General features: G+C 44.5%; 1 protein-coding gene across 1 annotated transcript; it reads right to left on the reverse strand.

Moving 5' to 3' along the window:
- Positions 1–1,870: 1,870 nt before the first annotated feature.
- IL12B (interleukin 12B) lies at positions 1,871–11,597 on the reverse strand (the record flags this gene model as incomplete). Its single annotated transcript, XM_080698404.1, has 6 exons — positions 1,871–2,002; positions 3,711–3,868; positions 5,507–5,724; positions 7,458–7,575; positions 8,119–8,394; positions 11,510–11,597. 6 exons carry the CDS (start codon positions 11,595–11,597, stop codon positions 1,871–1,873), a joined length of 990 nt encoding a protein of 329 aa, XP_080554530.1.
- Between the last annotated feature and the right edge of the window lie 392 nt (positions 11,598–11,989).

Here is an 11,989-nt window from a genome sequence, read left to right on the forward strand (position 1 = left end):
ATAGGATGGCAATGAAAAGTTTTTATTAGTTTGGCCTTAGGATGCAAAAAACCCACAAATAAATAAACAGAAAACCCGTGGAATGATGTTACAGAGAGCACTTTCGTTACTTAATTAAAGGCGGCACTGCGGTGGGGTGATACTCTCTGGTTCTTTCCACTTGTCAGATTCATCCTGCCGATGGGAGTGCGATTCTAGGTGGTTCTCTCTGCATCTGTCAGCTGGTGAGCATGCCTGTTAAGAAGCCACCTGCACTGCTTACAATTTTATGTCCTTTGCCATAACTACATTTGTCCTCTGTCTTGAATCAGAAGAGCTTTTGATTTTCCACAGTGATAATGTCTCCCGTACCACCTTCCTGTGTCTTATGGAGAGGTAGGTGTGTGGGCAGCCAGGGAGACTGAAGCTGAAATTTAATTTTAATCTTTTATTTATTTTAATCCTTTTAAAATTCAGTCATCCAGAGGTGAAATGTGTTTGGAAGTACAGGTGGCCCTGAATTTGCTTATCAACAGCAAAGCCAGGATGTCTTCACTGAGTCTTGACTTCATCAAGGTCTCCTCTGCAGCTTTGTATTTTCTACTTAAATATCTCTTGTGTTCCCATCCTGCACCAACAGAGGATAGTGCTGATGTTGGGACATTGTGTTCTTAATCGTCATCCTAAAACCAATGCACCCGGCAGCCTGGCTTGGAAAGTTTTCTATAAATAACACTTAAAGTCACAATTTACATAAATCGGTCTGATTCCTACAGATGATATCACGGGGATAAGGAGCAGTCAAATACATCCTGGCACACAGGTGTTTAATAACAGTAATAAATTAATAAATACATAAGTTACTTAAATATTTAAATAGCATCGAGGTCAGCGGCAAACCAGAGTGCTGATAAGTAAATCAGCTCATTGAGTCAGTGGGCATTTAGCATCTAAATATAAAAGTATAAAAGATATAGCATTATGCTCCTAAAATTTTTTAAAAAGGAAATCAAGTTGAAGGTATCATTTTGAGTTTTCTTCCATAAAATCCCATTTTTTTGTGTGTGTGCCTAATATCTTCCATTTCCCTTCCAAAGTCCTTCATCCTGGGACAAGAACCTGGAAGAAATGTACAAAGTTTACGTGGATTAGAAATGGGGGGGTGGGGGGGGAGGAACCGGTCTTAATTCTCATCAGGCATTGCCCTAAGCAACTGGGTTTTGGGGGTTTCATGTCAGATGGCCCAGCCCTTCCTTATATGGCGGAGAATTTGGCAGGCACCATGCTTGGAAAAAGCCCATCTGATTGGGCTTCTTCCTTCTTTAAAACACTGCAGTAAGGCTGGGCGTGGTGGCGCACGCTTGTAATCCCTGTGCTTGGGAGGCGGAGACAGGAGGATCACGCTGGTTCGAAGCCAGCCTCGCTGGCTTAAGAGACTCTGTTTCCACATAAAAATGTTAAAAAATAGGTCTGGGAGTGTAGCCCGGAGGTAGAAGGGCTTCCAGGAAGCCCAGTACCACCAAATAAATAAATAAATAAATAAATAAATAAAACACTGCAGTCCCCCTGACCCAAGGTCCAGGGACAAGGTTCTAACTCCCTGGAAGCTGCCAAGTCCCCCTTGCTCCGACTCCTGGCGCTCTCTCTCCTTCCCCCCCTCTTTTAGGAGGCTGGACCAAGCCTGTTTTCTTCTCTGCAGTATTACTGGGCTCTCAGTACGGCCCCTGACATAACGTAAGCATCAGATCAACACCTATTATTGAACTGGTGTGTGTTTCTGGAACCCTGTGCAGCTCCCCGCCCCCTCTTGCTTCCCCGCACAGCTGTCATGGCTGTCCTCCCCCAGGGACAGGTGTGGGAAGGTCCGGCTGAGCTCCCCAGGCCTGCTCACCTAACTGCAGGACACAGATGCCCATTCGCTCCAGAATGAGCTGTAGTAGCGGTCCCGAGCTTGCACGCGGACCTTGGCATCCTTGTGGCACGAGACTGTGGCTGAGGTCTTGTCCGTGGAAAGTTCAGCTTTCTGCAAAAGAGTGGAAACTCTGTGAGGCCCATTGGCAGCGCAATCACTAGGCCGGCCCAGGCTGTTTCTGCAGAGCTCATCCTCCCCAAACAAACCCATCCTCCCCTCCCCTGGTCTCGAAATTCACTTGGGACCGCGGAGAACTAGCACCACCTACTGGCAAAAGCTCTAAGCGCAGATGTGCCTTTTTTTTTTTTTGTAAGCTCTTGATTTTTCTGCACAGTGGCCTTACCCCGAGGCTCCACCACAGTCACCCCAGTTCTAGGCTGACAGTGGTACCTATACACGTTTCCTTAGCGGTCCCCTAAATATCCAGCAATAACCATATCCGCATGCTTCAACACAGACTTGCCTTCAAATTCTGATACTCTACCTTATTCATAGCTGTGCGACTTCAGAGAAATGTCTTAAGCTGCCTGTGACTTTCATTATTTATAATTTCTTATAATTTTAAAACATTTTTGTGGTATTGAGGATTGAAATGCATGCCATGCAAGTGCTCCATCACCGAGCTACAGCCCCAGCCCTCGTTCCTCATTCACAGAGAAGAACGATCATGCTCTCCTCGTAGAATTGCAAAAATTAAAGCCCACAGTCATGTAAGAACTCTTAGAAAGTCTTTAGCACCTAGAGATCGCACAAGATCACCCATTAATGAGATATGTCTTAAATAGGAAAGGCACTTATCGAGATTATAGATAATATTTAGGTAAAGTACTCTCCAGACTGGCCTTATCTCTCCCCTCTTGTTTTTGTAGAGAGTGGCTGAGTTCCCAAGCTTCTACCACATGATAAATGCTATTCTGACTAAGGACCTTGTCCGATGATTTTAAAAGTGGGTCTAACAGGGTTGGGCGCTGTAAAAATGTCTCTGGGACCTTCACGAGGGCAAGGGGTAATGATGCTACAGCAGGAACAAGGAAAGTCATGTTTTTCAGCCTACTTAAGTGCAGTCATTTCAGTGACGTGTTCAGTGAAGTCATTTTACAGTATTGGAGCGGCCAGGAATTACCTGTATTGGGTGAGACATAGTATAAAATGTTCTATCACACATGATCTTCATTCATTTGAAACAATCGACCGCAGGATCTTGGGGCTCAGGTCTCCTAGATCTGGGCCAATTTTAGTGGAAGGATTAATGAGCAGCCTCACTGGGAGGATGGGGTTCTTAGGCTCATGGCCCTTGTGCCTGGCAGACTTAGTCTGTGTCCCGGCTTACTTCCTGGGTGGCCTCCTTGGCACATGGCAACCTCTCTGAGCTTTAGAATCTTCACTTGTGAAGTGGTGATGCTAATACTGGCTGCCTCCCTACGGCTAATTGTGTGGATGAAGCCCTTGGCTCAGTTCCTGACTAAGTGCTAAACAAAATTTGTTGTCAGCTGGCTTATAATCCCAGTATTTGGGAGGCTGAGACAGGAGGGTCGTGATTCGAGGACGGCCTCAGCTACTTAGTGAGGCCCTTTGCAACTCAGTGAGACCCTGTTTCAAAAGAATAAAGAATGGAAAATGGAGCTGGGGGTGTAGCTTCAAGGTAGAATGCCCCTGGATTCCATCCCCAGTACCGCAAAAAAAAAAAAAAAATAGCTGTTACTGTTTTATCAGGATATGGACATTTTATCAACATCAGTGTTCATATTATGATCTCCACCCTGATGCCGGCCCACCTACACTGGACCACAGCAGGTGCTTCACCTGGACCACATCTTACCTTTCCTTTCCCATTCTTGCCCTGGACCTGAACAGAGAATGTGAGGGAGAAGTAGGAGTGTGGCGTGCTCCAGGTGTCGGGATACTGCCAGCTGACCTCCACCTGCCGAGAACTCTTTGATGGCTTCACCTGCAGGTTCTTGGGCGGGTCGGGTTTGACTGTGAAAGAACACAAACACCTCTTATTTTTGGGTTTTGGAGCCAGGTGGTTTTGGCTTCTGACCAGCTGTGGGTCCACACGCTCGTTCCCTAACTTCTTGGAGCCGGCCGGCCACACCTGGGAGGCACCTCTGCTGCAGGTGCTCCTGCTGGTGCCCCTGGGAGGAGGTCACCGTCCACAGCTACATCTTTTACTTTGAAAAGGCAGAGACGCGCAGAACCCTTTTCATCACCGCATCATCAGAGGCACCCCAGGGCTGGGCCCAACCTTGTTCAGCGCACAAAAGAAAGTTCTAAGTGACAGTTGGAACCTGTGGGCTCTGGACTTCCTCTCTCTTACTCTAAATGCAATCAGAGCTGAGCTGCTTCCTGGGGATGAAAGATTTCCCACTTCTCTTTCTTTTGTCTCTCCATAGCTCCGGGTAGGGACTAGATAAGGTAAAGTCAGCGGCCTCTGTGCTTGTTCATTCACTTATTAGATAAGCAATTATTGAGCACTGATTCTGTGACTATGTACTCTGTGGACTGTGCCTGGAGGAAAGAGCACTGAGTTTCATGAAGACCCCACACTCGAGTAGGGTTTCTTCTTCTAGATTCAGGGAGGGGACGCCTTCCACGGAATGGGCATGGGCTCTGGGGGCCTGGCATTGTCCCACACCAAGACTATGGCTCCTAGCAAGCGCTAAGGAATATTTTTTCCTCTCTTCTTCTTTTTTTTCCTTTTTTTTTTTTTGTGGTACTGGGGATGCAACCCAGGGGCATTCTACCTCCGAGCTACACCCCAGCCCTATTTTTAATTCTTTATTTTGAGACAGGGTCTCACTGAGTTGCGAAGGGCCTTGCTAAGTAGCTGAGGCTGTCTGCCAGCTGCAATTCTTCAGTCTCAGCCTCCCAAATGCTGGGATTACAGGCGTGTGCCACCATGCCTGGCTTTTCCTCTGTTCTTAATACAACAGATATCCTTTTCTTAAATCTTAGCTGAACATCATCTTCTTAGAGAGGGCTTTCTTGGCCTTCCGCCATCCCCATCCACCAAGTACAAACTCTTTACAAATCCTAGAGTCAATTCTGTGGTCCTATCACATTTTGTCAATGATGTCTATATTATAGGGCATGATAAATGGTGAAATCTCTACCTGCCAATTAAACAAATACCTGTCCATATTATTAGAGATGCTTATATCAATCTCTCACTCTCTATATAGATACATATATATGTGTATATACACAATTATTTTTGGAAGCAAAAGAAAGATCGGGAATAACTGCATTCAGTAGGGAAGCTCTGGATCTGAATATAAATACGACTAAGAGAATCTCGGATTCCTCATGCCATCTACATGGGTAGCAGAAATAGAAGTGTAGGGATGAGCCTGCTTTCTCCGGTGGGGCAGGTCTGGTCCTGAATTACCAGCGGTGAAAGCTGAGACCTGGGTTGAGTTGCTGAACCTTTCTAACACTTGATTCCCTCCACTTTCAAGTGCAGATAACGGTACCTCCATCCTTTTTTTTTTTTTTTTTGGATGCAGAATAAAAAGAATGCATGCAAAATCCTTCACTCCAGTACCCAGCACATTGTGAGCATGTGACCAATAGTATCTTTTCCTTTCGAGGCAACCAGAATCATCCCCAACTCACTGATGTCGCGGATGAAGAAGCTCCTGCTGTAGTTTTCATACTTGAGCTTGTGAACCGCGTCCACTGTCACCTGAATGGGCAGGTGCTCCTCAGCGGCCGGGCAGGCGCTCTCCTCCTGACACTGCACCGAGAACCTCTTGTACTCCCTGTGGTCCACTTTGACCTTCTCTGCAGAGAGGGTTGCTGCACCACACGTTACCTCTTGAGGGTCAGAGGAGCTGAAGTCAAGACAGAAAATATCCTGTTATATTCTGGCAGGTGAGTTCCTGGTGAGTGTAGCCAGTGAGGCAGGGTAAGTCCTTCAGGGTCTGAGGACAGTTTGTCTAGCTGGGCAGGGGCAGGAGAAGGGGGAAAACCTTTTCTCAGGAGAGAGCTTAGCTTCAAGAGATACATACTTCTGCCCTAAAAGAACACACATGCACACGTACACATACACGCACGCACACACACATATGAATATATATATATATATATATATATATATATATATATGAACATATATAGTAAATATAAATGCATATATATTTAGATCTAAAGTCCCTGGTTTAAATCCCCTTATTAAAAATTTTAAACTGGGCATGGTGGCGCACACTTGTAATCCCAGCATTAGGGAGGCTGAGACAGGAGGATTGTGGTTTGCGGACAGCCTCAGCTACTTAGTGAGGCCCTTAACAACTCAGTGAGACCCTGTTTCAAAATAAGGAATAAAAAGTAGGGCTGGGGGTGTAGCTTGGAGGTAGAATGCCCCTGGGTTCCATCCCTAGTACTGCAAAAAAGTTTTTTTAAGTTCATTTTCCTATTTTAACCACAAGATCAGTGCACACCATTTATAAAATTTAAAATGATAAAGATGTTTATAACCTCACTCTCCAGATATAAATAGTATTCATAGCTTGTTTATTGCTTCCAGACCTTTCCTAATGAATATTCAGTATAATCACATATGTATGCATATATATTATCTTTATATATGTAGATTTTTAGAAAATAAAATTGAATGAAATGATATACATATGATTTTATAACCATCTTTCCCCACTCTGAATGTGTTTATGGGGGGCTCTCCACCACAAAACATATAGATTGGGCTACCCATTTTAATGAGCTCATATTAAGTGAGCGTATAAGGTACTAGGCCTTTAGTGAACTATTTCTTTGCTGATTACCAGAAATGTCACAGTGAACCCAAGATATGTTCCTATGTCTTTAAACATTCATATAAGCATCCCTCTAGTAAGCATTTCATTCTAAAGATGGCAAAGTGACATTCTAATGCTTAATTTACCCAGGTAAACGGTAGCAAGGTCAAGGTGGTCGCCTAAGGCTGGTTCATGACATTACTCAGAGATGTGGATGAGGAATAAAGTTAGCTACAGAGGGAACCAACACGTAGGCCCTGTATCCATGAGAACTGGTTTCTCAGAGAAAGACCAGTGTGCTGGACAAACAGTGAGTCATAGATTCACGGAGTCACAGGAAGAAAAAGGGGTCGAAGTAGCCCTGGGAAAATTTCAGGAGGCCTCACGAGTTCTGGAATCTGCCGCAGGCCTTCTGAGATCTGTGCCCTAGAGCACTTATTTCTATTTTTTACTCCAGGTACAATTTTGGCAAGTCCTTTGCAGCTTTGATTTTTCCTTTTTATCTCTCCCTGCGGTGCTATGAGCCTTAACGGAGCATTACCAGGCAATTGGATGAGTGGGTTCAAACACAGCAAAGACTATTCTCAGGCCGTGATAATATCCCGTTCAAACACATGCATTTCCCCGCCAGAGAAGTGGCTTAAATTTCCATATCTTTTTCTTCACCTTAGGCAATAGAGAAAGGTTAAAAAATATGGATTGATTTTGTTCTTATCCCTGTCATTAACTGATAGGTCGCTGACAGTTTCCCCTTGTAATCTTAATAAAGAAGTCACAAGAAAACGCGGAGAAACTAGATTGGTTTCACTCACCCTCTACTGCTCTTGACGCTGAATCTCACATCAGTGCTGATTGCTGTCAGCCACCAGCAGGTAAAGTGTCCAGAATAATTCTTTGCCTCGCATTTTAGGAAGGTCTTATTTTTGGGCTCTGCAAAGGAAAAGAACAAAAATTCAATCGTTAGGGGCTTTCTTCCAGGAAGATTTTGATTGTGATTGATCACAGGCCACTCAATGGTACCCACGTGACCTTATTTCATTGATTTCCTTGGAAAATGCTGCGGCTCCCCTGGCAGGTAGCTCAGCAGAGATTGGGAATGTCCCAGCGGGATGCTGAGTCTGCAGAGTGGGCTACAGGGCACACCCTAACACATCATGAGGAAGTATTCATCTTCTTTGCTCTGTACGCATTGGTTAGCTTCAATTAGCCACCCAATAATATCTCTGCTGTCTGAGGAAAACCTCTGGATGAGCATTCAGACTAACACACTCTTTCCATATGAAATCTTAATGGCTGATAACTCCAAAACTCCAAAAAGCAAAGGAAAATGGAGCTTTTAGGTGGTTTCAGCAAGGGACCTATTATTTACTCATTAACTACACTAATCCTGCTTTTTCACTGTTGAAAAAAACTCCTCCTCCTATTGGTGGAAAGAAAAAATTGACCCGGTTTGGTTCAAGAAAATGCAGTTACCTTTTTGGTCCTTTACAATATCAGTGGACCAAATCCCATCCTCCTTTTTGTGAAGCAGCAGGAGAGAATGGCTCAGGACTTCACCCCCTCGGTGGCAGGTATATTGGCCAGCATCTCCAAACTCTTTGACTTGGATGGTCAAGGTTTTGCCAGAGCCTAAGATCTCACTACTCTGGTCGGAAGTCCAGGTGATGCCCTCTTCTTCCGGAGTATCGCAGGTGAGGACCACTGTCTCTCCCGGGGCGTCGGGGTGCCAGTCCAACTCAACGACGTAGACTGGAAAGGACAGGAAGTGGAGAATGAGACCATAAGTGCCGGTGACCTCAGAGGTCTATTTTATTAACCATCTGGGCATCCCTGCTGCCTAAGCACAGCCTTGCTTATAAGCGTTTAGCCATTGGGCTCCACCTCAAGGTTATGGGGCAGAGTTTTAGAGCTGCCACTGAGGCACTCGCTGGCTGGCTGTCTTTAGTAATTAACCTCTAATTGTTGGCCATAGGGGAAAATACCTTGACAACCTCACCCCAGTACAAATATCACAAGATTCTTTGCCAAAGGTCTGGTAGAGGTCAACTTCCAGCTTCATTTTCATGGGCGATAAGACAGGCATAGTGGGTAAAAACACAGGTGTCCAGAAGGACTGACCAGGATTGAAATCCTGTCTCCACTAACTGGCTAGGAGACTTAGAGAAATGGCCTTAACCACCATGACCCTCAGTTTACTTGTCTTCAGAAATTATAATATGTATATATTTTTTGTGGCACTGCAGGGATTGAACCCAGGGGCATTCTACCTCCAAGCTACATCCTCAGCTCTATTTTATTTATTTATTTATTTATTTATTTATTTATTCAGAAATAGGGTCTTGCTAGGTTGACGAGAATGCCACTACTTGCTAAGGTGGTCCTCAAACCTCAGATCCTCCTGCCTCAGCCTCCCAAGTACTGGTGTTACAGGCATGTGCCACCATGCCTGACTCAGAAACAATAATATTAATAGCATCTATGTTGAAGGTTTGGCTGTGAGGATTAAGTAAAAAAGGTATGTTTAAAGCATTTTGCACAGTGCTTGACACCTGATTAACTGTCCTGTTTATTATTGTTAGTCACAGGCCAGAGAGCCATCCAACTGCAAAAAACTCTCTTAAAATTTGCCACGGGGATTTAAGGATTTAGTTTCTTCTGTATGAAACTCAGAAAGAGAGATTTTCACAATCTCTGTATTTTTAAAAGCTATCTTCTACTCTTAGGAAACAGTCCAATAGATCTTAGTCTTTCTGTTTTATAGAAAAGGACACTAAGGCCAAAGGCTAAGCAAAGTCACATCAAGGTTGAAACATAATAGGAGATAAACCTTGGACCTTTGTCTAGTAGACTTTGTAATGAATTTTCTAATGCCAGTATCTAAAGACACTTGAGAAATGGCTCAGTATAGTTTCCCAAAAGGTGTATCACATCAAATCTCTATTTGAGAAGATAAATCAGTTATTTATCTTCTCATCAATTTATTATTATTATTATTACTATTACTTGTGGTACTAGGAGCATTCTATTTCTGAGCTACATCTTCAGACTACTTTCTATTTTATTTTGAAATGGGAGCTCACTAAGTTGCTGAGTGACTCACTAAATTACTGAGGCTGTTCTCAAGCCTGCAATCCTCCTATTTTAGCCTCCGAAGTACTGGGATTACAGGTGTGCGCCACCACACCCAGCTTCAATTATTAATTGAATAGAAGAATACTTGAGTGCGGGTTCTCAAAACCTGACCATCCAACTACCATCATCAGTAGCACTAGAGAATCTGTTAGAGATGCAGATTTTCAGCTTCTGAAATCAGAAACTTTGGGATGGGCTCAGGGCTCTGTTTTTAAGCCCTCCAGCTGATTTTGATGTCTGCTCGAATTTGACGGCCACAGTGGTGAAGAGCTTGGACTTCACAGCTATATAGGTCGGGATTAGAATCAGCTTAGGCCGTATACTAGCCCGTAGCTTTGCTGGGACATTCAACTACTTTAAGCTTTGACATGGAGAAAAATATCGATAACTTCCTTTAGAAGGTCAACACGTGGCATACATAAGCTAATTTGTCTAAGAGTTTAACACAGCACCCTTAAAAGTCTTGTACATGCAGGCTCGTTTTACAGGCATCTAGGACCAAAGCACCTGGCATACAAAGTGTTGGGATTTGTAACTTCTTGAATGGGTAAGGAAGATAAGAGACAGAAAGGCCCGACCCTTTAGAAATGATTGGTTGTGCTGATCTAAAAACACTTTGGCTTTCTCTACTCTTTCTTCAGTCACCCTGAGGTGACTGAACAGCATGGTTATTGTCCTGTCACAATCAGGACTCAGAGACCCTAGAAGACCTTGGCCCAAGGGCAGGGAAGACAATTGCAAGAAGCAAGCTGGCAAGGGGCATTCAGAGCCCATTCAGAGCCCAGGTTTGGCTTCATTCCATACAAGATCTCTCAGTCCTCCTCATGGGCTTTCTGTGGTTTATGAAATAAAGGGCAATGAAGGGGTTAAATACACAAGGGCCCTGGTTCCAGAGCACTGGGGAAACCCCAGGGCTGCAAGGGATCTGGTCTAACCATCTAGCTCAGACTTTTGCCTTTATCTAAGGGAGAGTCTCAAAATGGCAAACCTTCATGGATGAGTGTTTGGGTGGGGGGCAAGATCATCCTCTTCTTGAAATTCTTTACAATGAATAAATGGTCCCTCAATTTTTTTCCAGTCACTCATTTTGGTAATTTTTGAGTATGGAAAGGGTCCCCCCCCCCTACTCATCAGCTGAAGTCTTTTCATCTTTAATTTATGTGTATTTTCTCACTGATTTGCAAAGGACCTCACTAAGTAGCTGAGGCTGTTTATTTTTTATTTCATCTCTTTAGTATAGTATTACTGGCAAAGACCATAGCTCTGTTCACACTACGGTCTGGATTCTAGCATCCAGCATGAAAACCAAACAAGGCAGGCATCCTGAACAGGAAAGATGGAAACAGGGCTTGCATTTTCCTAGCGATGGCTCTCACAAGGAGGACCCAAGGCACAGTTGCCCCTTCCAGCCCTGGCTTAGAATCTGGGGCCTCCGGTTACCCACTCTGGGAACCCCTCCCCATTGGGGAGCTTCTCTCTCTCTCTTGCAGGTCACATTAGCTTTGAGAGAAGGTGGAGTGCAATTGAAGGCACTTGGGCCGGGCTACACTCGGGTAGTGACCTGAAGAGGCAGCTACTGGACACTAGAGCCCCGATAGCCCGTAGGGGTGTTTGGCCACTTTTTCCTATTCCCTGTTGCTTCCAATAAACCTTTTACAAAAAAAAAAAAAAAAAAAAAAAAAAAAAAAAAGAATCTGGGGGCCTCCACAGAGAAAAAGGAGAGGTTCATTACCATCTTTCTCCAGTTCCCATATGGCCACGAGGGGAGATGCCAGCAAGACCAGGGAAAACCAGGAGAGGGTCAGTCGCTGATGATGCATCTATAAAGGAGAGGGAGAAATGGGAAGAAAAGGGAGAGGGAGGAAAAGAGGAGAGAATGTCAATCATTATGCAGTTAGCTTTGGAAACCATGCTCACCTTCTGTTTACTCTGTGTGTGTGTGTGTGTGTGTGTGTGTGTGTGTGTGTGTGTGTGTTACTGGGGATCGAGTCCAGGGACATTCTATGGCTGAGCTATATCCCCAGCCCTATTTTATTTTTATTTTGAAACAGGGTCTCACTAGGCTGGTGAGAGTCTCACTATTTGCTGAGGCTGTCCTTGAATCTGCAATTCTCCTGTCTCAGCCTCCCAAGCCCTGGGATTACAATTGTGGGTCACCATGCCTGGTTCCATCTACTGTTTTAATCCTGACCTTCTCCACATTGTCAGACTA

The sequence above is a fragment of the Muscardinus avellanarius genome (assembly GCF_963383645.1).
Source record: "Muscardinus avellanarius genome assembly, chromosome: 7".
In the NCBI taxonomy this organism is placed as follows: Eukaryota; Metazoa; Chordata; class Mammalia; order Rodentia; family Gliridae; genus Muscardinus; species Muscardinus avellanarius.